The sequence below is a fragment of the Perca flavescens genome, chromosome 2 (assembly GCF_004354835.1).
Source record: "Perca flavescens isolate YP-PL-M2 chromosome 2, PFLA_1.0, whole genome shotgun sequence".
Lineage (NCBI taxonomy): Eukaryota > Metazoa > Chordata > Actinopteri > Perciformes > Percidae > Perca > Perca flavescens.
Window position 1 is genome coordinate 30,969,314 of NC_041332.1, and position 27,907 is coordinate 30,997,220.

The window sequence follows — 27,907 nt, forward strand, 5'->3', positions numbered from 1 at the left end:
ACTGATATGTAAAAAAAAAAAAAAAAAAAAAAATGTTATCTTTCAATCTTCCACCTGTGTGACAAAGAGCAAGAACTTGTCTCTGTGTAGTCATCACAGTCGGCTGTCCAAACCGCCGAGTACTTAACGCTAATCTTTTTTGGTTTAAACTGGTTTTCACCTAGATTTTATGTCCCCACACAGCCAAAGTTGTGTCTCCTACTGCAAGAAGACACTGCCCACCAGAGTTTACAGTAATTGAAGTCCACACAAAAGGTTGAATCACAAAAGAATACCACACAAAAGGTGTTTTGTTATTTGAAATGCTTGGTTCTCTTGCCATGTTGATAGCTCAAAGTATAGAAAAGCTTTTACGATTGAAACACAACCACTTCTGTGAAGTAGTGCCATAAATCAGTGCTTATACTTTACTACAATTTAATATGGTTTTATTGGGAGTATTTTAGCTGTAAGCATTAACTTAGCAAGCTACATAACCAAACATTTTACTCCTGAAGAGTGTCAGGCAGAGGACCTGCCAGAGAGCTGCACAGAAACTCATTTGCAACAAAATCTTGCGTAACACTGTGTAACGTCTTTCATTCCCCGCCTCTCTCTCAGATTAAAGCAGTCGACAATGGACGCCCTCAGAAATCCTCCACTTGTCGTCTGCATATCGAGTGGATTCCCAAGCCAGAATTGCCGGCCGATGCAGCTCCCCTGCTTTTCGAGGAGTCCCCATTCACCTTTTCTGTAATGGAAAGCGACCCTGTGGCGCACATGGTGGGGGTCGTCGCCACAGAATCCTCCGAAGTTCCAGTGTGGTTTGAAATCACAGGTATTGCCTCCTTCACATGGTTCTCTGTCGTTATATGTATGCATGCATACTGCAGAAAAGCTCCATGTCATAGAAATGCATTGTAGGTGGAAAAGCTCTTTTTAGGACTAACATAGTGTTTGTGCGTGATATGTCTGGGTAATATTGAAAATGACTTTAAAGAAAACTGTAATTTAAAAGACAATATTGTTTTATAGTACAAAATATATTATGAGTTTAAGTTGTTCATCATATTAGACCGCATGGCAGTGAGAAGTCAAATTTTAACAAACATTTTCAGGTAAAACTCTGACTTCCTTAGCCAAGTTGGCTGCCTTACAAAGCCAATATGCATTCAATACACATATATATTTGGTCAAAACTGACTGAAAAATTATCAAGCCATAGAAATGTATAATTTTTGTGAAAACAGTATAGTATTGTCACAGAACGTAAGACAACTAGACAGCTAAAAGCAGTAGAGGCACATCAAGTGTAAGCTAGCGGGGAAGATAGCCACGGCTAGCCTTAGCTAAAGCTAAAACTAAATGTACTCAAAGATGTTTCCCTTGCTGTATTCTGTAACTGAAAAATATCCATTTTGATGAACCAACATATTGATAATTCAGTTTGCTACTAAATGCGGAGGCTGTAGATAAATCCAGTTATGGTGGAGAACAGCTAAACTTCAACTAAACTAGCGTAGCAGCGTGGCAGTAGCTGCAATCTAAACTTTTGACTCAAGTGGATTCCATGTGAATTATTTACTACCTTAAAATATTGAATTAGACAGACATTTAATTCCTATAATTATGGACTTTTTTTTTTTTTTTTATGATCTAAAATTGACAAAAAAGGTGAAAGAACACATTTTGGCCTTAATACTGTGATTCCCCCTGAAGAGTGTAAAAAGGCAGGTGCAGTGCAGCATTTATGGCAGTTAATGTATGCAGGTTCTTCATCAACCTAAACATGCATAAAATGAAGGCAAAACCAGTTACCAGTCAGCCAGTTTTAAAGCTTATCAGTTTCACTGTTTCTGTATTACTGCACTGTGTCTTTGTAGAGCAGATTAGATTACACAATTGAATTGAATTAATAGCTCATATTGATAGTTGTCCTAGCTTCCCCGTGTGAGCCAAGTGAGATTTAGTATATTGCCTTTCATTTTTAATTGGCAGCTCTGTTTTGAAGTGTTAAAATTTAATTTGTCCTCTCTTGAATGTGTTTTCTTTTTACATTTTTGAAAGGCACTTTGTGCATGAGAAGACTTAAATTGACTGCTTTCAAAAAATGCTTGCCTCTTCTTCCTTCCTGCCAGCCTGTCCTCCCTTTAATCAATGTCTGACTGACACGTCTCTTTTCTTCTCTTCTCTCTTTCTGTGCTCTGCTTACTGCTTTCCTCTTTTCTCTGGAATGTTCTGTTTGGTTGGATTTTTGCAAGACGGCATAGAGGATACTGAGATGTTTTACATCCTACAGATGGCTTGTGACCACAACTGTACAGCAGAAGGTAGCTGCTGGGATTTCCTAATAGGCTGTGCTGTATTAAGAGATCATCCTTTACTGTGTTGGTGCTGCCTGTTGGCTGTGGTTCAATTGTGTTGTGCCGCTGGATTGATGTTGTGTCACATTTTTTCCCCTAAACCTGTGACCTGATTAAGAGTCTCAAGGGAAGAAAGGGAAACCTCCTCTCCTTACCTTGTGTGAATTAGAGCTCCATTTTATATCCACTGTTGTGTGGTTGGTCCTTAAGAGTTTAGCATCATGGTATATAAAAGGATGTATTGTGGTGTTATACAGGGCTGCACAATATATAGTTTTTTTTTTTTATCGTCATCGCAATATCGACTTGCGCAAGACTGCGAGACACAAAACAGATTTTTTTTATGTTAGTTGAAAGAAAATATTACTAGAAAACCACACATTAAAATGTAATGTCGTTCTTTTTTTAGTAGTGCCTTTTATATTCAGTTTAATGGTCAATTTGTTCAATAAAAGAACGTTGGAAACGATTCCTTTTGAATTCAACAAGCAGTGTGTTGTATTTGAGCAAAATACTGAAAGCAGCCGAACTGAGTACACTTTAATATCCGTTTATTTATCGCAAGTAATATCGTTATATCGCGATATTCAACAATGTCATCGCTTATTGCATATGTGCAGCCCTATTATACATTCATCACTGTTATGTACCCATCCTGTTTGTGTTAGAATGAATTGCATGAAATAGCTATTATGTCAATACTTTTTTAGATCGACAACAAATCTGTACTGATAGTTAATGATATCATCAACATTACTGTATCTATTCATTATAATCTTTGACATCAACAGAGCAACAAAAAAAAATTGATGTTTGTATGCCCATCTCAGCGCCCCCATTTTGTGTTTGTGTAACCTTGCTACATGCAAACAACTAAGCGATGATTTGTCACTAATCTTTTGTCCTTCCTTGTTTGTACAAAAAAAAAAATATAATTCCACAGGTGGTAATTATGACAGCCGCTTTGACGTGGGCAAGGCCAGTGGAACCTTGATTGTTGCACGGCCCCTGGACTCCGAGCAGAAATCAAATTACAACTTGACGGTGGAAGCCACAGATGGGACACGAACTGTCAGCACCCAGGTAATTGAAACACTAATGAAACGGTTGGAAGCTGATGAGGCAGTTGTCATGGTTCTGTTTTTCTCATGTGAGAAATAGCAGGAGCAAAAGGACGGGTAATGAGTGAAGCATTGGCCCAACTGTCCTGTTAGTTGTGATGTGTTTACGTTTGTGATGCTCTCAACTGGCCCCGGAAAATGACCTGACTTCTAACTGTTTAGTGTGGCCTTGAAAAAAACTGGAGAGATAACACAAAAAATATGGTACAGTATATGATATGGTCAGGCTGTGCTGTTAAAAGACATCTTTTATTGTCTTTTGCTGCCCGTGTGGTGTGGTTAAAGTGTGTTTTATCACCAGACAGGGAGATAGATTGACACTTTGACATTGTTGACATTTTGGGAAATATTCTTATTTACTCTCATGGCGAGAATTAGATAATACCACTCTCATATCTGTCTATTCAATGCAAGGCTACAACCAGAAACCATGTTTAGCTTGGCATTAGGACTGGAAACGGGGAGACTATGTTGGGGTTATGTGCAGGGCTATTTTTTAAATATTTTGGTGAAGTGCTTCGCTGGGTAACTGGCAACCTTACAGTGATGAAAAGACTTGCAAAACTTTAGAGGTGGTAAGGTAGCTACCCTTTCTGACAAAGCCAGGGTAGCTGTTTCTCCTTCTGTCCTAGTCTTCCTAGTCCTAAGTTAAATTAACCATCTCATGGCTGTAGATTGATATTTTGGATTGATATAAAGCAAATGAGCATATTCCCTCAAGCTTTTTATTTTAAAGGATTTTTTTTTGAAGTGGGGTTGTATGAGGTATTGGTTTAAGTATGCTTTATTTAGAATATATTCAGTGCTTGACATTGCTGTCAGACAGCACTTTCCGGTGAGGAACTGAAGCCATTATATCTCTTTAAAGCCACCAGACTCTCTTTGACAAAAGCAGTCATTTTACCTCATAGAATATGGCAGTTGCTGGTCGACTGCTGGTGTTTTAAGGGTTAGTTCGGATTCAATGGAATGAACAGTTTTTATAGAAAGAAAGAAAGAAAGAAAGAAAGAAAGAAATATTCTAAAGCAGACTTAATGAATACTCTTTTGTTGATTTGAGTTTTCAAACCATGATAAGGGTAGTCAGTGTTCCTCCTCCTCCGTTCTCTCCCATCTCAGTTGAGCATTGAACTCCAGGAATCTTCCATTGTCTCATTCCTGACGCAGAGCTTCTGTGATGATGGTGCCGTCTAGCCAGAGTTTTTTTATTTATTTATTTTTTTAAGCATACAGTACATTCTTGAGCCCCCTTCACTCCTCCCTCTGCTGTGGTTCTCCCGCTCTGAACCTGTGAATCTTCTCTGAGAGAAACAGATTGCCTTGGTATTTTCTGAAGAGACTCTAAATAACTGAATATATTACACTCATACATATACAAGTATGCTCATTCTACAGTCCGGAAACTGCCAAATCAACTGAAATGAGCTTATATGCAGTAGAGGACAAGTATTAGAACCCTATGTGAACCATTTTGATGAAAGATGAAAGCTAAAGTTGCTTCCAAAAACTTCCAAAGCAGTTGCAAACTTGCATTTTAATATATTATGCTAATTTAATCCTTCTTGCATATCTCTTGCTCCCCAGCTGATACCAAAGCTGAACTGCCATGATAAAAGCTTTTAAGCATGCAAGTTGTCTTTGGTTTTTGTTGAGATGGTCATGCCTTGTCCATGAGATTCTGAAGTTTTTTTACATGGTAGTTTTGGGTCATATGGGATGGTGGCATTCAAAATGTTTTGTCCTTTGTCCTCAAAGCGGTGCTTCAGAGAACTGTAGCTGGAAAAGAATCTATTTGTTGTCACTCCAAATGAATAAAGCCTTTCATCATCTGGCTGCTGTGCTCCACTGAGCCTTGGATGAAGCGTCGCCTTCACTGGCATTTTGCAGCTCATCCGAGGAAGCAGCACGCCGTTTCATTTAGCGCAGAACCTTAAAAAACAGCCACAGTACCTATTTTCTCAGCCATGATTTTCTCTCCACATAAAGCACTTTTCTTTAAAGCCCTGGCAACAGACACTTATGTAAAAGAGTCTCAGCAATACTGCACGCTGTGACATTTTAAGTCAAATTAATCACATTCAAAGGTTAACTTATTCAAAAGATCCAATTCTCAGGGGGAGCTTGATTCTCAGTGGGGCCGACTGTACTGGCAACCCTTTCACATGACAGGGAATGATTTAATTTAGTTTGATGTTTAATAGTGATGTTATGAAATGTCATTTACACCAAAAACACCTAGACTGCCTATCTTCAAAACTTACAGCAGCATACTTTGCACACTACCTCAAATTTTCCTCACGTGATCACAAGTTTGACTGTTACTGCTTGATGATCCGCTTTATTAAAATTCACCTCTTCAAGCCATCACAGCTCATTTCAACCATCAGTTTCACACAGGAAAATGGGTCAAAGAATAATCACTTGTACAGCATATCAGATAAAGCTTATTTCCTGCAACAGGGCACTGTTTCGCTCTGCATGCTCATGCCTTTTTAATGTATTATTAGAGCTGTGTCTGATAGGCTCTCTTGTAGATGAGCGCTAGTATCTAAGATACAGTCCACTGGACCCAGCTGATCGCTGTAGGTCAGCTGTTTTCCATAGAGGGAACGGATTTACTGAATTTGTATGCTCCATAAACCAAACTTGTGACATGATTTAGGCCAGTTGCCTGGAATATGCTGAGAGCCAAATAGGTGACTGAAAAAGGCATACAGTATTATCATCAGAGACTTTATCAATCCCCAAAAATGGTAGGCTAGTAATCTAAAGACATCCCTGAAAGTGGAAATGTATTTTTTTATTATTCTTTTCCAGAAAACAAAATCCTAACTTGTGTTGGTCTGTATGCTTTTATTGTTTTGAAAATCACAATTTAGGTGAGAAAGAACCATTTGTTTTCAGTGTAGTATATCCTTCATATTTTTTTTATTACAGTTTTTCTTGATTGCTTTGACCTGCTTAAAGAAACTGGGTGTTAACGCTTTCTCATTGGATTGACACATTTTCCCCACGCTTTTGCAGAACAGTTAACACGGATGTCATTCAAGCAGTCCAAACTCCATTGTTTTAGCTATGGTAACCAAACAGAAACCATCTGTTCCTAACTATTAGAAACTACCTACCTGTTTGACACTCCTTGACACAAATCTTCAATTAGCAATCAGTCAGCAGGGTTAGGCCATGTGGCCCCATCGTCAAGACAGAAGAGACTGAGTATCAATAGTGGCTATTTCTTATACTCTACAGTAATAGATGTTTATACTTTACTATAATATATTTTATTTTTATTTTCTTAATTTCTTATACTCTAATATATTTTATTTTGGTTTGGTTTACATGTATTTTGTGTAATATTTAAGAAGATAAGAATCAATGGAATCAATAAAATTTGCATCAAATCATTTCTGATTCTGGATCCAATTCTTTGCAAGAAGGCAAATTTGACAACAAATGGCACTGGCATGAAAGCTCCGTACAGTAATAGGCTACAATGACAAGCAATGGTGCTCTGATTTGCACTGAGTGCTGTATTTTGTATTTTGTTGTCCACTGTGTAATGGTTGATTGGAAGAGCTCATACACTTGTTTGCAAGTTGTGTTGTTTGAATGCAAAATTTGCTTTTGTTGCATATTTTAAATGTTTTGGCACGGTTAGAGCCTTTTGCAAACAAAATGTTTCATTTTGACCATGAGTGCCACTGTTTCGGCCTGTGTGTTAACTGTTTTGAAAATGTGGAGTTTGAGTTGACTGCTGTATCAAAGCAATCAAGAAAAACTGTATTTATTATAATCTTTATTTCAATTCAATTCAATTCAATTTTATTTATAGTATCAAATCATAACAGAGTTATCTCAAGACACTTTACAGATAGAGTAGGTCTAGACCACACTCTATAATTTACAAAGCCCCAACAATTACAGTAATTCCCTCAAGAGCAAGCATTATAAATGGCTATTGCGACAGTGGCGAGGAAAAACTCCCTCTTGGGAAGAAACCTCGGCAGACCCAGACTCTTTGAACAGGAGAAACCCATTAAGATTAAGGAACCTATCTTGCACCCAGCGCAATTGCCTTGGTACAACGACGCATGTATCATTCCTATTTTGCACCCGATGCACAGCAGACTTTTCCCTCCACAGACGCACGTCGGTAAATTAGGGAATGAACTTGCGTTCGCGGGGGCGGTTCATTAAAAAGAGGAGGCGTGTTCCGGCGCAAATGTTCCCTGGTGCTATTTTACAGTTTCAGAAAACAATTCCACCACAGACGAGGAAAAACCTAGTCTAAAGTCAGTGGCGCCTTATTCAGATGCTATTTTAAGGGCACATGCTTGGCCGTAATGTAGAGTGTATCTACACGGACCCAGCAGTTCCCATTTTTGCAAACCATACATAAATACAAGGAAAAAATATGACCTTGTTTTACACAACATTTCCATGAATCATGGATGTGTTGATGGCATAAATGAGGAAATATTAGAGGACTTAAGGAGTGTGATGTTGAACTGCATGGGCCGATGCCACTTAACCCAAATGCCCCAGCAGCAGCACAGGAGAGGAGAGACAGAAGAGCTGCATCGTCTGTAGTGAGGTAATCCCTGTCTAATGTTAGACTACATTGCAAAAATATCACCATGCAGTCATAACCTCGTGATTCAGTGAGAGTGAGCCCAAAACATCGGAAAGTATGTTTTTGTGACATTTCTTTGTTTACATTTTGTCAAAAAGAAAAATCAATAGCAAACGTCGGTCTCCTTGGCTGTGAACCGCTCCTGGCGTGCGCCCATGGATGTATTAAGAGCGTGCGCCTAGCAACTCCGCCATTATAATAGCAATCCACCATGGAACAAGTGCGCCTACTTTTAAAGGGAATGTGAGATAACGCTCTGATTGGTTTATTGCACGTTATGCCCAAACCACACCTATGAGTAACGTAGCTACTTCAGACCAACCCATTTTAGATTGTCGGGCGCAAGCGTCATTAATCCCGCCGGTATAATTGCAACAGTGCCCCAGATCCACCCACAAAGCTACTTGCGTTTGGCGTTCGATACTTGCGTTTCAGATTTTTAAAATAGGGCCTTAAGAATCTCTTTTTCAACGGTGACCTGGCCAAGACATGCAGCAGCTTATAATAACATGTAGTTACAGACAAGAAACACGAGAGGACATAGTTAATAGAACTGTAATAAAGCAAAGCAATTCGCATTACATCAATTTCAAACAGCCAATTTTGTAACCAGGAAAAGTGATTGAAAACACTGACATCTTAAAGAGTCTGCCTCCATTTCTTTCACATTTGATATATCACATACAGTGTCGGTTGACTTGCACATATTTGCGGGGGAGCCTTAAATGTCCTGAGGATTCAGAGTACTGAGTGCTTCATGTTTCAGGAAATCTATCTGAGTGTTTTGGCTACTAACTTGTTTATCCGATAACATTGTTCAGCATTGACAGTATTTGCTCTGTCAGCAGGGCTTTTAACAGAAAACTGTAGATGCACCTCTTGCAGAGAAATACATGTTTTTTTTTGTTACAATGAGTAACCAGTGGGGCTATGGTTTTGAAGGTTGTGTCAAACCACACTGAAATGTATTCATTTACTTTTTAAGTTGCTAGGCTCAGCAAATAATATGAACCCCTTGTACAGAATTAGGCCAAACCGTTGAACACTTGAAGACATTATATAATCTGTAGATTGTTACATAAAAGACAGATGTTGAGTAATCAATTGTCTCTGTATCTGTGTTTGCAACAATCCAGTAAGAGACAATTTTAGTAGGAAATCAAATGCAAAAGAGTTGTTTGTTATTGAATATGAATTAGTTTTCCTTGGGGACAGCATTTTTACCTTTAAAACAAGTCATACTGAATTCCACTGCAAATTAGATCTATCCGATCACGCACAATGTCAGACTTATCTATTCCTTAAATCAAAGTCATGTGGAAGCTGTGCCGCCAGACAGTATGGCCTATTTTCTCTATCCTTGGAATGTTTTTTTTTTCTCCCTTTTTGTTCTCTCTCTCACTCTCTCTCTTTCTCTTTTCCTCTATCCCTCTTTGTCTTTCTTTCTGATTTTCTCCCTCTCCGTTTTTTCAAGGAGCTCCACATTCATTGGCCAGGCACGCAGGGATGATGATGATTATTCTGTTTAGGTAGACTAAAATGCAAACAAAGGCGCTGGACCTCTGTGGGTAGTGGGCTGTGTTAATCCTGTTTTGGGAACATGTTGGAGTGCTTGGTGCCAGTGCCCTGCCTTCGCCCAGAACCTGCCACCTGGCAGGGGGGGCTTCCTCTCCTACGCATGGCACAGGAGGACAATGAGCACAATGCAAGCCCCTATGTGTCCTTTTTTCTGGATACACAACACACAAAAGGTGTTTCGTTATTCAGAAGGGTTTTCTTTTGTGATCTCTTAAGCACGCTTTTCTTTTTGAATTTTTTATTTATTTTCAAATGACAGTGACAAACTGTGAGCTGAAGATTGAAACATAATGTTAACTCCAACCTGCCTGGGGCTCCAGTGGCAATATCAGTATGAAGCTCATGGTCTGTGGGAGGTCTATGGGAAACAGTCGGCCTTTCTGTTATGTGCTTTCCATTTGAACGCTGTAATTCCATGAAGGCGTCTCTGAAGGATCAGCTGATGATGTAGACAAGGGGTGTCGCATTCTAGCTCGGGCACCTCATAGCCAGGAGCTGCGCCAACAAGGCAGGCTCGGCATGCAGCCCAGCCTCCCTTCCCCCATCTCCAACTATATGACATCCTCCCGTGGCCATGTAGAAGTACCTCAAGCTGTTCTGCTCACAATCTGTTCCTGGTCTGCTGTTTCTCATGTTATCTCAGTCCACATTACAAAGACTCTCTTTATGTCTCACTCGAAGGCTTACCTTATTCAGTCACAGTTATGTTTTCTTAACTTACAGTATCAAAGCTGACTATAGTATCTAGGACTTATTTTTTTAATGCATTTTATTCTGTTTGTGTATTTCTGTCATTGCCACCCACAACCTGTCTTTTCTAAATTTGACCATTTCCCTGAGCTTTCTTTTGCTTTTTCACCGTCACTTCTCTTTCATACTCTCATCTCACCCTCACAGCACTTTTTTGTCTTTAGTATCTCCATCTGTCACGTCTGTGTCTCAGTCTCAATCTTGTTCCTCTTCAGATTTCCCAGAGGAAGCCATATACAAAGACTACAGAGTTTTCTTCTACACCAGCATTTCTGCTGCAGTCAGGCTGTATCATGCTGCTTTGTGATGTTTGGGGGCAAAGTTCCTTTGAAGTGTTGTAGAGCCTCCTTGCCAAAGGAACAACCGAGTTTGTGTGCATATAGAGGCTGAATAGGCTTTTGTGTGCTTTCTAAACCATCTGACATAGTACATTGTGGATAGATGTGGACACTACTGACCAGGTTCCATTCCTTTCTGCTTCTTGACAGCACTATCAGCTCTTGCCACCTTCACTCACTATTCACAAGACGTGTTATCTGACCCTGGCCAGATTGAGACACATTGGACAGCCTCTTTGTGTGGATGCATGTGTGGAAGTGCAAATTTTATGAGCCGGTGTGTGGGGGTGCATGCATGTGCATCTGTGTGTGTGAAAGATGTATCGTGAGACGTCGCGGATGTGGTGCTATATGATGTCTGGCATGACATGAAAAGACATGCTTGGAACGAGATAGCTTGTCATCCCGCTGAGGGTGGAACATACACTAGAGGCCCTATTTCATACGCTGTTTCAGGGTAAATTCCACACAATTGTATTTATTTTACATTACGCATCCTGATAAGCAGTGCGACATGGGTCGCTCATGACACATGACTTGTGGCAAACAGACAGTTTTTTTAGCACTGACAGACAGCATGCATCCCAACGCTCCCCCTGCAAGATGACATCTGTGAGCTTCAGCAGCATTGCCAACATCACAGCACACAGCAGATTGTAAATGTTATCAGTGCTGTCAGGTTGAGTCTATATTTGTCTCTGATATAGGCTCAACAAACAGTATTATGACAAAAAACAACAGTGGGCATTTGTGTTGACCAGAGATCTGACAAATCCTGGTCAGCTAGTGAGTTGTCAACTGGTTAGAACTTTTGTGACTACAGTCCCCTTCACTGTTCCTGCACCAAACAGCTTGGCTTTGCCTTTTTCCTTGCGGGACATCACCCCCTGGTGTTTGGTATGCAGGTGTCTAATCTATGCTGATCCCTTTGTTCCTCATGTTTGGCAACGGTAGAAGCCCCTTGCTGGTCTGGGAAGCAGAGATGGCATTCCAGCAGCTCTCCATAATCCTCTGTCGGAAGTCCACTAGACGAGTGGCTGGTGTTGATAAAACATGCTCCCAGTGGAATTTTACAGTTTGGGGATGTTAGATTCTTTGCTGTCCAAAGCAAGAAGCACATGTGTAGAGATTGGTTCCATGGATTGGAGTCTGAACGGTCGTTTGTGAAAACATAAGCAGAATATTATATCTGCTAAACAGTAACACTAAAACATGTTTAACCATCCTAAAACGTATATGACTTTTAGACATCTTACATATTGTTAATATCCACGCATCGGCTATCTAACCTATAACAGTTGACAACTCACTGTCGAATGGTTGATTACACACGTACTCTCAATTTAATAACCCACTCCTGTACGTAGCTCACAGTTCATTTGGATGCATTGTGGCTTTTCAGCATTGATTTCTTGTTTTCACTGTTAGCAGCATCAAGTTGCACTTCAGTTAAAATATTGCTTTTGCCATCAGGTGTATGTATCGATTTGGTCCATATCAACATAACGCTGCGCATTACTGAAGAGCATGGGAGGACTTAAAGTTAATGTTAAATGTGTTTGTGTAAATTTACACTCACACTAGTTTTCTGGTTGTTATTGGGTTTTTTGGAGTATGTAATTTTTGTTTTTGCACATAATCCTAACACTAACTGTAACCCTTACAGAAACTTAATCCAGTTTGGGGACCACTGCTTCAGAATTACCCTCTTCGTGCTTTTCATCAAATAAAATGTTCAACAGTAACTTGTAAAACTTGATATATTGTTTTGACTGATACAGCCATCCAGTTGTCCTCTCTCAAACATGGCCATCCCAAGTACAGAATAGCCGAATTAGACTCAGATAATAGCCTCAAAAGTATTTTCACATGCATGATTTGGGAGATGATGTAAATCCGGTGTTAAAAATGTATATTCTTTAAAAATGTGATTTTCTCCAATAGGTGCTTATCCGTGTCATTGACACCAACAACCACCGGCCACAGTTCTCTCAGGAGGTGTATGAGGTTAATGTCCCTGAAGACAAACCAGCAGGGACTGAGGTGCTGCAGATCAGCGCCGTGGACAGAGACGAGAAGAACAAACTGACCTTTACTCTCCTGAGCAGCACCGATCCCTTCAGCCTGAGGAAGTTCCGACTAGACCCAGGAACTGGCACGCTGTACACCGCTGAGCGACTGGATCATGAGACCATGCATCGTCACATCCTCACAGTCATGGTATGAATCAATGAACACTGACAATTTAACGATAGCTTGATAAATTATAAAATGTTCCTACATATGGTTTAATGGAGTTTATTTAGGAAATGTTTGCTTCATTGGAAAAATTAAACATCCGATTAATTAAGATGTTTTTTTTTCTATGCTTTTCAAAATATGAATAATTTGCTGTTTTATTATGTTACTATTGAAGTATGAATTATCGCTTGAGGGCTCTGACACTCTTTGTCTGTCACCATTTCTTCCTTTTCTTCCCCCCTCCTCCGTCTGTCTGTCTCTTTCTAAATTTTACTTCTCTAGGTTCGAGACCAGGACATCCCAGTAAAGAGGAACCTTGTGCGTGTTATTGTCAATGTGGATGACACTAATGACAATGCACCCTGGTTTATAGGCACACCTTACTCTGGCCGTGTGTTTGAATCCGCAGCCGTAGGCTCGGCTGTGCTCCAGGTCACAGCTCTTGACAAAGACAAGGGCTATAACGCAGACATTGTCTACAGCATTGAATCAGGTAAATGCACAAAAAAGTTGCTGTGCCATTCTGTTGAGCCACAATTTCCCTAGTTTCTTTTCTCATTGCAGAAAGCTTTCATTGTAAATGAATGCAAATGAAATCAGCTCGTAAAAAATGCATGAGTCATCTTGAGTACTGCTGCCCACTGGATCTTGATTATGAATGGAATACTTTACAAAGAGTAGGAGAATATTGGAGACTTTGTCTAGAGGATCTCCAAATACGTGAGAGATGGGTGGATCCCCCCTCAGAATTTCCCACGATGGATTTTCTCCTACAATATGCTGTTTTATGAGAACAAGAAACATGTGGCTATTAGCTTTTTGTTTGAATACATGCATATTTGACATAGCTAAAATGACTAGTGTAATTGAATTGTTGCTTGCTTTGTTTTGAGTGAAACTGATGGTTTAGAATGACTGGTTTGAAAAGGCATTTCTGACAATTTCTGCAAATGCTTATCAACCACATCTTCCTGGTACAACACGTAGCAAAATTATTATTATTATTATTTTTCTTTTTTTACCATATATGTTTTGCATTAATTACCAGGCACATGGATCAGAATTGGAAAATATTTATAGTACAGCTACATTAATATGTTCTTCTTTTGTTGTCTATTTCTTACAGGAAATGTTGCAAACTCATTTGCCATCAACCCTGTTCTTGGGACAATTACAGTAGCCAAAGAGCTTGATCGCAGCAGCAAGACCCTGTTTGAACTGACCGTTAAAGCATCTGATAATGGAATACCTCCACTGTCAACTACAGCCATTGTACACATTATGGTAACAGTTTCTGACAATGCGGCCCCCAGATTCACCGAAAAAGAGTTCTCCGCAGAAGTCAGTGAATCAGTCAATCCAGGAAGTTTTGTGAGCTTAGTCACAGCCGACAGCCAGTCATCCGTTTTCTATCAAATAAAAGGTGGCAACATCAACCACGCATTTGATATAAACCCTAACTCTGGAGTGGTTGTGACCCAGAAAGCTTTAGACTATGAGACCGCCTCTCAATACAGGCTCATCATACAGGGCACCAACATGGCGGGACTTTCCAGCAACGCAACTCTACTAATTCATCTCAAGGATGAAAATGACAATACTCCAATCTTTCTCCAGAGGGAATTCAAAGGAGTAATCAGTGAGTCGGCCCCAGTCAACAGTGTTGTTCTGACCCGTGAAAACACTCCTTTTGTCATTCGTGCCTCTGATGCTGATTGCGACCAGAATGCCATGCTCATCTACCAAATTGTCGAACCTTACGCACATAACTATTTCGCTATTGACTCAAGCACCGGAGCAATCAGAATCACAGCAGCTTTGGATTATGAACAGAGGAGTGTTTTCCGCTTCACAGTCCAGGTCCATGATCTAGGAATGCCACGGCTATTTGCAGAGACGCCAGCCAACGTGACCATTGAAGTAATTGATGTTAATGACTGTCCACCAGTTTTTAGCCAAGAACTCTATGAGACAACCGTCATAGTGCCAACTTACAAAGGGGTGGAAGTCATTAAAGTCAATGCTACAGACTCAGACTCTAGGCCTAACTCCAAACTTATCTTCTCCATCTCTGAGGGAAATATTGGTGATAAATTTAAAATTGATCCAATCGCAGGCATAATTTCTATTCAGAATGTCACACAGCTCAGGAGCAGATATGAATTAAAGGTCAGGGTTTCCGATGGTAGATTTGCTACTGTTGCTACAGTGAAGATAAATGTGAAGGAAAACAAGGAGAGTAAGCTGAAGTTCACCAGGGAGTCCTACAAAGCCCACATCCAAGAAAACCTTTCTGAGAAAAAAACACTAGCTGTCATTGCTGCTGTTGGGAACCAGGTGAACGAGCCCTTGTTTTACAAAATTTTGAACCCTGACAGCAGATTTGAAATCAGCCGCACATCTGGAGTAATCTCAACCACTGGGATTCCATTTGATCGCGAGGCACAGGACACATTTGATATAGTTGTTGAGGTCACCAGAGAGGAAAAATCTGAAGATGGGGCTCACATTCTTGTAACTGTGACAGTGGAAGATGTAAATGACAACAAACCTATGTTTGTGAACCTTCCCTATCATGCCCTGGTCCAGATGGACGCGGAGGAAGGCCAGGTCATCCGACAAGTCACTGCAGTGGACAAAGACATGGGCCCGAATGCAGAAATCCATTATCACCTGAAGGAACACCAGGAGCACTTTCAAATTAGTCCCTCTGGTGAAATCGCCCTCAAAAAGAAATTTGAAAAGGATTCGCTTAACACAGACTTTGTCGTCGTTGTTATGGCAAAGGATAATGGAGAGGTAGCACTCACAGCAGAAGTAGAAGTGCCAATAACCGTGGTGAACAAAGCAATGCCTGTGTTTGAGAAGCCCTTTTACAGCATTGAAATCCCTGAAAACATTCCCTTACACACACCTGTGCTTCATGTACAGGCCAATGATTCTGAAGGCCCTCGTATTGTGTACACTATATCGGAAGGAGATCCTTTCAAACAGTTCTCAATTGATTTCAACACAGGTGTTATTCATGTGATTCAGCCTCTGGACTTTGAGACACATCCTGCCTATAAATTAAATGTAAGAGCCACAGATTCTCTGACTGGAGCACACTCTGAAGTGTTTGTTGATATCATACTGGAAGATGTAAATGACAACGCCCCTGTGTTCCTGTCTAAGGCGTACTATGCCAATATTTCAGAGGCCTCTGTCATTGGTACATCCATTTTGCAAGTTGATGCCAAAGATCCTGATACTGGTAATAACCAAGAAGTATTCTTTCAGCTGGTTGAGGAAAAAGGGAAGAGTTCAGATTATTTCACTATTGACCGTCAAACAGGAATAATATCTACAGCCCAAGTTCTTGATCATGAGGAGATCCAGCAGCACAAGTTGAGAGTCCGCATTGTGGACGGAGGAGTTCCTGCCCTATCGAGTGATGTCATTGTGACGATAGACGTTACCGACCTGAATGACAATGCTCCAATATTTACAGAGCACACTTACAAAACTACTATTAGTGAGTTAGCCCCACGTGGACACTTCATCACCCAAGTCCAGGCATCTGATGCTGATAGCTCAGACTCCGATACGTTGGAGTTCTCCATTATATCCGGCAATGAGGATCAGAACTTTTCCATCGACAAACACACAGGCGCAATTGCCGTTTCCAACCACCGTCGGCCACATATGCAGCCTCTTTACAAACTCAATGTATCAGTATCAGACGGTGTATTCAGAAGCTCAGCCCTTGTCATGGTAACAGTTACTGGCGCCAACTTCCACAACCCCACCTTCTCTCAGGTGGACTATGTGGTAGAGCTTGTTGAAAACTCACCTATTGGTACCTTGGTAGCTGAAGCAAAGGCGACAGATGATGACGAAGGCATTTATGGGCAAATAACATACCAGATTGTCAATGACTTTGCAAAAGACAAATTTTCTGTCAATGAAAATGGAGAGATTTTCACTCTTGAGAGCCTTGATCGCGAAATTACAGTTGAAAAGGTTATTCCTATTTCTCTCGTAGCTAAAGACGGCGGTGGAAAAGTAGGCTTTTCTATAGTGAATGTCATTCTCACAGATGTCAATGACAATGCCCCACAATTCAGGGCGGCTGAGTACAAAGCCACTATTGCATCAGATGTCCCAAGGGGAACCTCTGTGGTTAAAATTGCTGCTTCAGACATGGATGAGGGAAGCAATGCTGACATTGAGTATTCAATCGAAGCAGATGTTGAAAATGTGGAGGAGAACTTTGAAATCCACCCAACCTCTGGAGTCATTACAACCAAAGAGAGTCTCATTGGACTGGAAAGTGAGTTCTATGCATTTTTTGTGAGGGCGAAGGATACTGGGAATCCACCCAAACATTCTGTTGTACAGGTATACATCAGGATTGTTGCACCAGAGACACCAATTCCCAAATTTGCTGAACCACATTACCGCTACACAATTGCTGAAGACCTTCCCATTGGCACAGAGATCGATGTAATTCAGGCTGAGAGTGAGCAACCAGTCGTTTACAGCCTTGTGAAGGGCAACACTCCCGAGAGCAACGAAGACGAGGTTTTTGTTGTCGACAGAGACAGCGGGGCCTTAAAGCTTCAGAAAAGCCTCAACCATGAGACGACCAAATGGTACCAACTCACTTTGCTTTCCCAAACCAAACATGAGAACTATGACATAGTGACATCTGTAAATGTTAACATCCAAGTGAAGGACCTTAACGACAACGAACCTGTCTTTGAGTCACACCCTTACGAGGCTGTCATTGTGGAAAACCTTCCAAGTGGGGCTCAAGTGATCCAAGTCAAAGCCACCGACCAAGACTCTGGAACCAACGGCCATGTCGTCTACAGCCTCGACCCCAAGCAGAACTCGCAGGAGATCTCCGAGCTGTTTGCTATTAATAGCGAAACCGGATGGGTGACCACCTTAAAAGAGCTAGACCGCGAAAAGATGAACAAATACACAATCGCCGTCCTAGCCACAGACCAAGGCGACAAAGTCCAACACGTTAACGGCACCAGAGTGGAGGTAACTGTCGCTGACGTGAACGACAACCCGCCCCGCTTCACTGCAGAGATCTACAAAGGCACAGTCAGTGAAGATGACCCTCCGCCCAGCGGAGTCATCGCTATACTCAGCACTACAGATGATGATTCCGAGGACATCAATAAACAAGTGAACTACTTTATCACAGGTGGGCATTTATTATTATTATTATTATAAATATTATAAGTAAGCCCAGACAATTTACATCCTACTCCTTTGTGTAACAGTTTTTCGTAAACAGAGTTAAGGGGGGATTATCTGTTTATGCCACTTAATATGATGATAATGTCTCATCTTTGAAACATAACACAGTCCTATTATCTGTTCGGAGTCTTGAGTTATCGCCTAATCTGCCAAAGCTCAAGGCAAATATTAAGGTCATCATAATACAGAAATATATAATTATCTGAATAATGCTTTGAAATAGACTGGGAGGGAATACTTCCTCTGGTGCTAATTAGCAAGTGTAATTAACGAGTCTGGGAATATTATCAAAAGGAATCCGAATGCAGCATTAATTCATCTACATTTTCTGTTGTTTCTTGGTTTGCAGGATTGCTTGTGTACCAAACATATTTGATTTAGAAATAAGGGTTTGCTTTGTGAAGATAATTTCAGTAATTATTGATAGATATTTAGTGGAATGCAGTTTAAAATGCTGGACAGACCCATATCCTTGTGTTTTTTTAATGACTGCTGCTGCTTTGCTGCCTCTGAGTTGTTGATCATTCTGAAGTGCTATATTTCTTTTTAACACCAAACAGGAGGGGACCCACTTGGCCAATTTGCCATCGAACACATTCAGAATGAATGGAAGGTCTCTGTCAGGAAGCCCTTGGACCGTGAAGAGAAGGACAATTATCTCCTTAACATTACTGCCAGTGATGGCATCTTTACTGCCAAAGCCGTTGTAGAGGTCAAGGTGCTGGATGCCAATGACAACAGCCCTGTATGCCAAAAGGTAAATTCCATTTTTTTCTCTCGACTGTTTTGTCATTTCAGCACTTAATTTGCGTTTGTTGTGCCCTTTTCTTGCTGGTATTCACTATCATTTCTTTCCCTCTTCCATTTTCCATCTGTCCCCCAGTCTCTGTACAGCGAGAGTGTCCCAGAGGACTCCCCTGCCGGCAGGCTCGTCTTACAGGTCTCTGCAACAGATGCCGACATCCGCTCAAATGCCCAAATCTCTTATGAGCTCCAGGGAGTTGGATCTGAATTGTTCATCATTGACTCTGATACAGGTGTGTGTCTGCGTTTTAACAAGAATGGATGCAAATGCTTAGGTGTATGAAGAAGAGTGCTGATTGTGTGATGTGGCCTTCTGCTTCGAGCCCCAAAATTAATTTTTTTTTCATGTGTGTGTGTGTGTGTGAATCATTATTAGCAATAGAAGACGCAAGCGTGTTTTCTTGTGCCCAGTTGTTATTTACTTATTCATTTTTAAAACAGAACATTTCCCTGCGGGGCAGATGAAAGACCCACAGTGGCACTAAGGTTGCACACTTAAATAGAATTTATGAGTGCTATACTTCTCTTGCCTGCAAATAATTTCTTCTAGGAGACCCTCTAAATCAGAGATTCCATCTGGCTGCTAGGATGAAAAAAAAAAGAAGAAAAACAATGCCAGTTAATCACCACCAACCTGTTTTTAAAAGAAAATGTTAAATTAAAGTACGAAATATACTAAGCCAGTAGATTTAAACAGCTATACAATATTTCTACTGCTACATACAATCCCAAAATAATGTAAAAAACGTCAAATTGTCATGTTTGATATGCTGAGAGACTGACACCAAGGCAACGATATCATCCAGCTGTCTTTTGGCAACTCTTACTACTGAGTTTCTAGCAGCAGTGCTACCGTTATGGAGAGGGGATGTTTTCTTTCTTCAGTGCAGACAAGTAGGATTATTGCAGATGAGGACCGCCAAGAGGCTCTGGAGTTTTCCAGAGAGGTTGTGGTAATGCTGGCTGCCTCACATCCAAGGGTACTTCCAAGCTGCTCTCAGCTGCCAATTCTGATGGTTTCCTTCATCCCTCTACTCTCTTTGCCATTTTTTTTCCCCCTCTTCTTGCGCTTCAATTACTTATTTGTTCCCCTCTTCTCTCCCCTGGAAGCCATCGTTTGTTTGGATGTTTTTTTTTACTTGGTTAGTAGACAGCAGACAAAGGGGTTACAGTGCTTTAGAGTATACGTGGTTTGACTTATATACAGTCTTATATACATTAACTCAATCGTCAGATTCATTGCTTACACAAATTTTACATTTGTCTGCAATGTTTTTTTTGTTTTTTTACTGTTCTTTAAATAGCAAATTGCAGCTTTCTACTCCCCAAAGAGTGTATGTCTTTATTTGTGTGTATTTTGCTCAAAAATCTTCTGTCCCACCTTCAGGGGAGTTGAAGACGTCACAGCCCCTAGACCGAGAGGAGCAGGACAAGCACAAGTTTAAAGTGCGGGCGGTGGACGGGGGAGGACGGTACTGCGAGGCTGACATCCACATCACAGTTGAAGACGTCAACGACAACCCCCCTCAGTTCTCGTCCGATCCCTACACCATTACTGTCTTTGAGAACACAGAGACGGGCACTTATGTGGCAAAACTGCTGGCAAACGATATTGATACTGGTGAGTTTATTCTCAGGCACAATATGGGTCCATTACCTGAAAAATCAAATGTACAACAAGGAAAGTGAATCCATTACCTACTACATTATAACGTTCGCTAAGCCCTGCCTTCTTATGTACTGTCGCTACGCCTGTCAAGCTGTCTGTTCTGTCACAGCATTGTGGAGCTTACAACAATAACGGGCGCAGATTTTATAGTCAAAATATTTTGTAATTTGTTTCAACAATGGATCCTTGATTTCAGACAGTGGAAAATATAAGCAGGCTTCAAATTTCTAGCCAGCGGCCATCCATTTATGCTGGTTAAAATGACAATTCATCAAAGCGCTGTCCAATGGTTGACAGGCCTACAATGCCTAGTCACAGTTGGTGAGCCATGATTGGACAACTTTAAATATTAAAACTATTTTAGGTAAACCTTTGAAAGCTCTTGCTCTTCACAAATGCCGCTACATCATGCTTAAATGCCAACAAAGCCATTACTTCAGGTCACAATGAAAATAAAAAGCACATGTGATTCAAAATGATTATAGATAGCATGCATATGCATCTTGGCTAAATGCTGACCCACAATGCACGGGCTATTATCTTTCCTTTATTTAGAGGGAGGGATAACAAATGTGGAATTTCATCAGTTTCAAGATCAAACCCTCAAATTAAAAGCTCCATTAAGCTCTAATGAAATTCCTCTCCCTTCAAGCTGAATTCTCAAAAGGGCTGATTGCAATTTTCCATTCGCCTGGTGCAAAGCCACAGGGCCACATATTCATCTCCGGCATCTTTACCTTTCAGCAAGCATTGCCAACCACTGAGAGGCTCACATGTGGATAAGACTGAGAACTTAAAGCATGCAGTTAAACAGTCATTTAGGCTCCTTGAGACTTTATCCAAGAAACTATTGGACCTGCTGTTCCAGATTACACCTTTACTTTAGTGGAACACAAACCATTCTGGCATGTTCACTGTCAGAGAATCGCCGCCTTCTCTTTCTATTTCTTTTTTCAGTCCCGTGTTTTGGGTGGACTGACAGCTTGACAGTATGAAAGGGATGCTAGAATTGGATCCCTCAGAGCGGAACTTAAAATGGTGAATGGAAAGCGCTGGAATTAAGACGTTTCTTCCCTGAGGCTTTGCTTGCACACAATTTGCTTCATTTTGAATATCAAGGATAAGGGTAGTTGAAGGAGGGGTGGAGAAAAAAAGGTGCTTCCTGCAGTTTAGCCAGGGGCAATAATTATTTAGAGTTACACTTTGTGAAGCAGATATGGATTTGATTAGTATTTCTCTCACATGTGTGGGTATCCAAAAATGTGAGAGTTCTTTTTTGTGTGTCTGTCTAGTATTTTTTGATTTAGGTGCTAGAGCACAACTGGCAGATCCCAAGCAACATGTAGAATATACAAGAAGAATTAGATGTTGTAGCTTTGACCCAGTTCACTCAGGCTTCAGTCAACTGTCTTAGCAGGCAACCATCAAATTGTGAAACATAATGTAACTCTCCGAAGAGAAAAGAGTCGCTTCATCCATCCTCCATCGATAGTTGTCTCTGCATATCTCTGTGAGGACTCGTTCTTGGCCCCGGCTGCTGTGTGCCACTACATCAATAATTTGGCTGCCCATTTGGCTGGAAGATGTTTGATACTTGCCCACATTGCTGCTTCTCAGTTCAGCCTGCTGTTACAATCTCGGAAAAGGCCGTACTTATCAGTGCGGGGTGGTTTTGAACCAGACAGACACACAGATCCAGACTGGTGGCCTTGATCCGTGATAAACCAAAGTTATGCGAGTACACATTCCTTCTATGATTCTGCTTTATCCTTTTATCACTCCCCCTGGACCCGAGTGTCTCTCCTGTGGAGGAATTTAATCATTTTCTGCTTCGTCCACCGTGCTGCTGCACCAGATTCATATATGTTCCTGACAATCTTGCCTTCAATACTGTAAAGAAAGATGTCTTAAAGTGCCAGCTGTCCTCAAAATGAAATTGTTTCTGGTTTGTTTTTAGCAATATTGTAGAGATTTACATGAATAAAAGGTGCTAAACATTGTCTTTAATATACTGCTGCAACTAAGATTTTTTTATTAATCCGCTGATGATTTTCTTGATTAATAAGTTATTTGCTTTGTCTATACAATAAAAAAAGAAAAAGAAAATTGACAGCTCAGAGTAGTGCTTTCAAATGTCTTTTTTTAATTCAATCACAAACGATATTCAGTTTATTTACTATCATATATGGCAAATAAGTTGCAGAATAATGTTCTATCAATCGACTTATTCCAGCTGTACCTTAATATTAAACAGTCCAATCATGGGACTGAGATGGGCATACAATCATAAACATACTTGTATGCGGCAATACGGCCAATCGAGATTCAGCACAGATCACTTAACCACCAATAAGCAGTTGTCTCAAGGACGATCAGACCAGATAAAAGTGATGGGAAACCATATAAGCATGGCTCCTCGTGGTAGTCTCTCCTGCACGATAATGACATTCCCACGGAGGACGGGGGCACTTACCTGATAAATGGGAATATAATAGCGTATTCCAAATGGGGGCCACCTGCAGAAAGGCATTATGATTATTATTGTGATCCGTCTCTGTCTCGTTGCTGGGAGCGTCTTGCTAGTGGGAGGACATGAGTTATGAGGATGGCATGGATTAGACGTTTACAGCTCCTGTTTTTCAGAGGCTGTGTGAAAGATGGATGTGTCGGAATGAGAATGGAGGGCGACGATTTGAATCATTCAAGAATCAATACATCAATATAAGAATCAATATGCTTGTTACGCCCTGTCCTTACCAGTGTATTTCTGTTGATGTGGCTATTGATCTTATTGGTGAAGATAACATTTTACTTAGCAGTTTAATCGCTGCGATGTGGGGTACAGGGACAGGGTGTAAACTGAGAGGTATCACATGTTAACGAACCGGTATGATTGTCAAAAATTTGATTCACGTTGTAAAAAAAAACAAACATGAATTGTCCTTTTTTCTGTCATCCCAGGTCTTAACAGCGACATCCTCTACTCATTGGGCGATTCTGCTGATGGATATTTCTCAATTGACGAGCACACAGGTGTTATTAGCCTGGAACGCCCCCTAGACCGCGAGGTGCAGTCGACATATGAGCTGAAGGCCCGCGCCAGTGACCAGGGCTCCCCGCGGCTCTCCTCAATTTGCCAGGTGGTAATCTCCATCCTGGACATCAACGACAATCCCCCGGTGTTTGAGCACCGCGAATACACGGCTACGCTGTCTGAGGATGTGGCGGTGGGCACACAGGTGCTCAGAGTGCAGGCCGCCAGCCGGGACATGGAGGCTAACGGAGAGATCTCTTACAGCATCATCAGTGGGAATGAGCACGGCATGTTCAGCGTGGACCCCCGCACTGGTATGTGGTAGCATGAAATAGACAATTTTATATTCTTCTAAGTCAGCTTTTAATGTGCTCTTAGCTTTCTCCCTAACGACGGTGTAAACTTTAGTATTACTGCAGGGTCTTTCCTGACTCAGAAAGAGCCTTTGGGGGCGGGTGACTATGCGACACCAAGCATGATCAGTTTGCGTACAGTAAAGGCAGTGAGTCTGTGTTACGTTATTTGACAGAAATCAATGCATGTCCCTGTCATTTTTGACAATTTGATAAACAAACCTGTCTGTTTTTCTTAAGTAAACGAAAACTTCCTCTATGCAGGAAAAACCCTGGTTACTTCCAAACAAATATTGAATTAAAAGAAAAAAACTTTGATAAGTTTACTAAAGGAAATTATATTTTTAGTGTCAACAGAGGGGTTAAAGATACGTTGTGCAGTCTTTGACCAGTGGTAGCAGTGTTTTTTACAAGAGGGTTCCTGTTATCTTTACATGGTGTACACGCACACAAGGAAGCACATTCCTGCTCAGGTTCCACACTATTGCACCGATCAACACTTGGTGTCGGCAGCGTGCAAATAAAGCATAGCAATGGGCAAACAAAGGTAATGAAGAAGAAGACTGCTAGCAAGCAAACATGAATGTAAACAATGCGCAACTAAGCTATGAACAAAAATCTGCTCTTTGCAAGATTTTCAGGAGGAAGGAAACATGTTCGTCAGGTTTGTTGTGCTTGAAGGATACACACAATACAGGGCATTTGTTTACAAAAAAGTCCACAGGGCACAGGGAGTTAAACATTAAGAGCTTCATCGCCCACGCCATCTAATTGTTGTTGAGTCTACACAGTCTGCATTCCTGTCGTAACATTATTACCATGGCATCATGCTAAATTGCCGTGGGGACAAACAACCCAAAAATTGCAGTGTCATCTAGCAATCCCAAACACCTTATCTTGCATGTAAATATTTACAAAACATTTGCAAATTAAACTGCAAAGTGTTCAACCATAACTGAATTGCACTTAAATTTCCGACTGAACTGTGATTGGCTAGCTTCACAAGCAAAACGTTTGAATTTCAAATGAGAGTCAATTGCGGATGCCGAATTTGACTTTTGGTTTGCTGTGCATTTCAGCTGGAAATGTTTGCACGTAGAGTTCAAAATTAGTTGATTAGGATAAACCCCTTGAGATGTATCATCTCCTTTTCGAGGGGAGTCCCTTTGTTACAAACCAGTTGACAAAAGTTATGGCAGCAGCAAAAGAAGGAATGACTCATGAATGATTTGGCGCACTGTGGTATCGTAGGGATTTAAAAAAATATATTTAAATAAGATATTGGTATTGAAGTGTGAGTTATTGTGACATGACAGCAGCTCTGCCTACCTCCCTACCTCGCTGACTTTCTGCTGTCTCTTTGTCCTCAGGTGACATCTTTGTGATTGAGGGGTTGGACTACGAGGTCTCCCATGAATACTACATCACCTTAGAGGCTACAGATGGTGGCTCGCCACCACTCAGCGACATGGCCACCGTGAACATCAACCTGACGGATGTCAACGACAACAGACCTGTCTTCAGCCAGGACATCTACACAACCGTCGTCAGCGAGGACACGGAGCTGGGGAAGACTGTGATGGCGGTAAGAACATACACGCTATGCTATCTTCAGGGACATGTTGGAATACAATGGTTGCTTGTTGTGGGGCAGTAACCCGTAATTACTGTAAAGCTGCATGCTGGGTGAAAGACATTTTCCTTCTCTCTCTTTACTTCTTCCTCTATTTAGATCTGTCAGTTTGTTTACCCTCTCATCGTCTATTTCTCCCTCACAGCCTTTTTTCCTCTCTGCCCATTACTCACTGCATACACTATCTCATATCTGCACCTGTGGCAAATCACCATCTGGCGGAACAGCTAAATTAGGACCGATGCTCTTCATGCTCAATGCACCGGTGTTCTCATGCATTATCTGACACACATGCTCAAACAGTTTAATTGAAAGGCATTTGACTCATTAAGCCCCTATCCTAGATAAGGCTTTCTCTACCTTTTGCATGTTAAATGTTTCTCTCCATCTATTTCTGTCTACGCCCCACCTCTCCTCCCTCCCCTAGTAAAGGACCTCTGCTTGTGGCAATTTATCTGTGTGTCTAATGTACCTGAATATAAATTATCCATCAGAAAATTAGATGTTAATACCTGCCGTTGTCTCATACTTGTAAATCTTCACTGTCTGCAAAATTTCCCCGGGGGATGCCTTTCAATAAGTGACGGTTGGTGGCTTTTAAGACTGTGTGTGCGTGTGTGTGTGTGTGTGTGTGTGTCTGTGTGTGTGTGTGTGTTCCTGTGTGTTTTTTGGAGGAGGTTGCTCAGGAGAAAAGATAGGTTGTATGCATCTAGGGCTGCAGCTTTTAATTATTTTAGTTGTCGAGTCTTCTACCGATTATTATATTGATTAATTGAGTAATTGGATAAGACTTACTTACTAAAAAACAATGGTAATTAGTGGTTCGTTCAGCTGAACATACAATAGGCGGTGCCCTAACCCGCCAAAAGGACATTCACACTAGGCGATGCAAGAAAAAGGCTAGGAAAATAATTAAAGATCCATACGCTTTAAACAAGTGAAGAGCACAGACCAAAACACAAAAGAAGAAATCACTCTCTTCTTCTAAATGTGGCAGATAATTGTGTGTTCATGTAGGAACCTATCGGTCAAAGTAAGAACCTTCAGGAAACAGGTTTTTACAGCCTTTACACATATTAACATATAATATGCAAAGGCATTAAATTGTCATTCGAATATTCAGGGATGGTTGAGTGATCGTTGTTTTGATTGTTTGATTGATCCAAAGGTGATGGCTGAGGATCTTGACGGGCCGTCTTACGATCACGTGCGGTACTCCATCGTGGACGGTAACCAAGGCAGCCCCTTCACCATCGATCCGGTCCGAGGAGAGCTGAAAGTTGCTCGCCAGCTGGACAGAGAGAGAGTAAGAGAAACAGCAGATACAATGCTGACTGTACACACAGAGCTTAATCCACCGAGGAACCAATTGCAGAATCCAATCAGAGTCATGTCAGGCCTAATAGGGAAGCCTGTTTACTGAGCTCCACTGCGTTGTTATTGCTTACAAAAGCAGCTTTGCATGTATGGTAATTATCTCCCCCGCTTTTCTTCAGACTTCAGGGTACACTCTGATGGTGGTAGCCTCAGACAACGGGCTGCCCGCCCTTTCCAGCAGCGCCATGATCAACATAGACATCTCAGACGTCAATGACAACCCGCCGCTTTTCTCCCAGGCCAACTACAGCCTCATCATCCAGGTGAGAGGGGGGGAAATGGGTCAGTATGGAGGGCTGGTTAGAAGTAGTGAGGATGAGAATGAGGTAGATGGAAAGAGAGAGGGACGTGCAGGGGGCATTGCAGTGGACACAGAGAGAGGGATTAACAGGGAGGAGGAATAATGGGTGACTGTGCGACTAGAATGTCAAGAAGCAAGTAGGAGGTTGGAGCAAGAACAGAGGTAAGGACAGGGGAGAAAGGGGGGGGGAGGGAGGGAATTAAAAGACAGAGGCTGCATCTTAAGTATGAGAATTCACATAAGGGATGGAAGGAAAAGGCTGCGAGGCAGGAGTGACGAAGAGTGGGAATGTGCAAGATGCAGAGCTGATAATGGGTGGTTGGCTGGAGTGGAGGGAAAATGTGCAAAAATGAGAAGAATGAAATGCATCTGTATTCCAGTTTTAGGAGAAATCGAAAGATAATAATTCCAAAGTTAGGACAGAAGATAATTTGTTTCCAATTTTCCTGTCTGTTTAGAAAAGTGAAAAAGCAATTT

General features: G+C 41.3%; 1 protein-coding gene across 2 annotated transcripts in view; it reads left to right on the forward strand.

The window, feature by feature from the left end:
• Positions 1-27,907, forward strand: part of fat1a (FAT atypical cadherin 1a) — an 81,666-nt gene that overhangs the window by 38,805 nt on the left and 14,954 nt on the right. For both annotated transcript variants that reach the window (XM_028590569.1, XM_028590575.1), the window contains exons 6-17: positions 601-817; positions 3,286-3,425; positions 12,707-12,982; positions 13,286-13,496; positions 14,130-18,203; positions 18,820-19,016; positions 19,143-19,296; positions 20,451-20,684; positions 23,694-24,080; positions 25,490-25,704; positions 26,921-27,058; positions 27,249-27,392. In XM_028590569.1, coding sequence (XP_028446370.1) covers positions 601-817; positions 3,286-3,425; positions 12,707-12,982; positions 13,286-13,496; positions 14,130-18,203; positions 18,820-19,016; positions 19,143-19,296; positions 20,451-20,684; positions 23,694-24,080; positions 25,490-25,704; positions 26,921-27,058; positions 27,249-27,392 — 6,387 coding nt within the window. The remainder of the gene's footprint in view (positions 1-600; positions 818-3,285; positions 3,426-12,706; positions 12,983-13,285; positions 13,497-14,129; positions 18,204-18,819; positions 19,017-19,142; positions 19,297-20,450; positions 20,685-23,693; positions 24,081-25,489; positions 25,705-26,920; positions 27,059-27,248; positions 27,393-27,907) is intronic.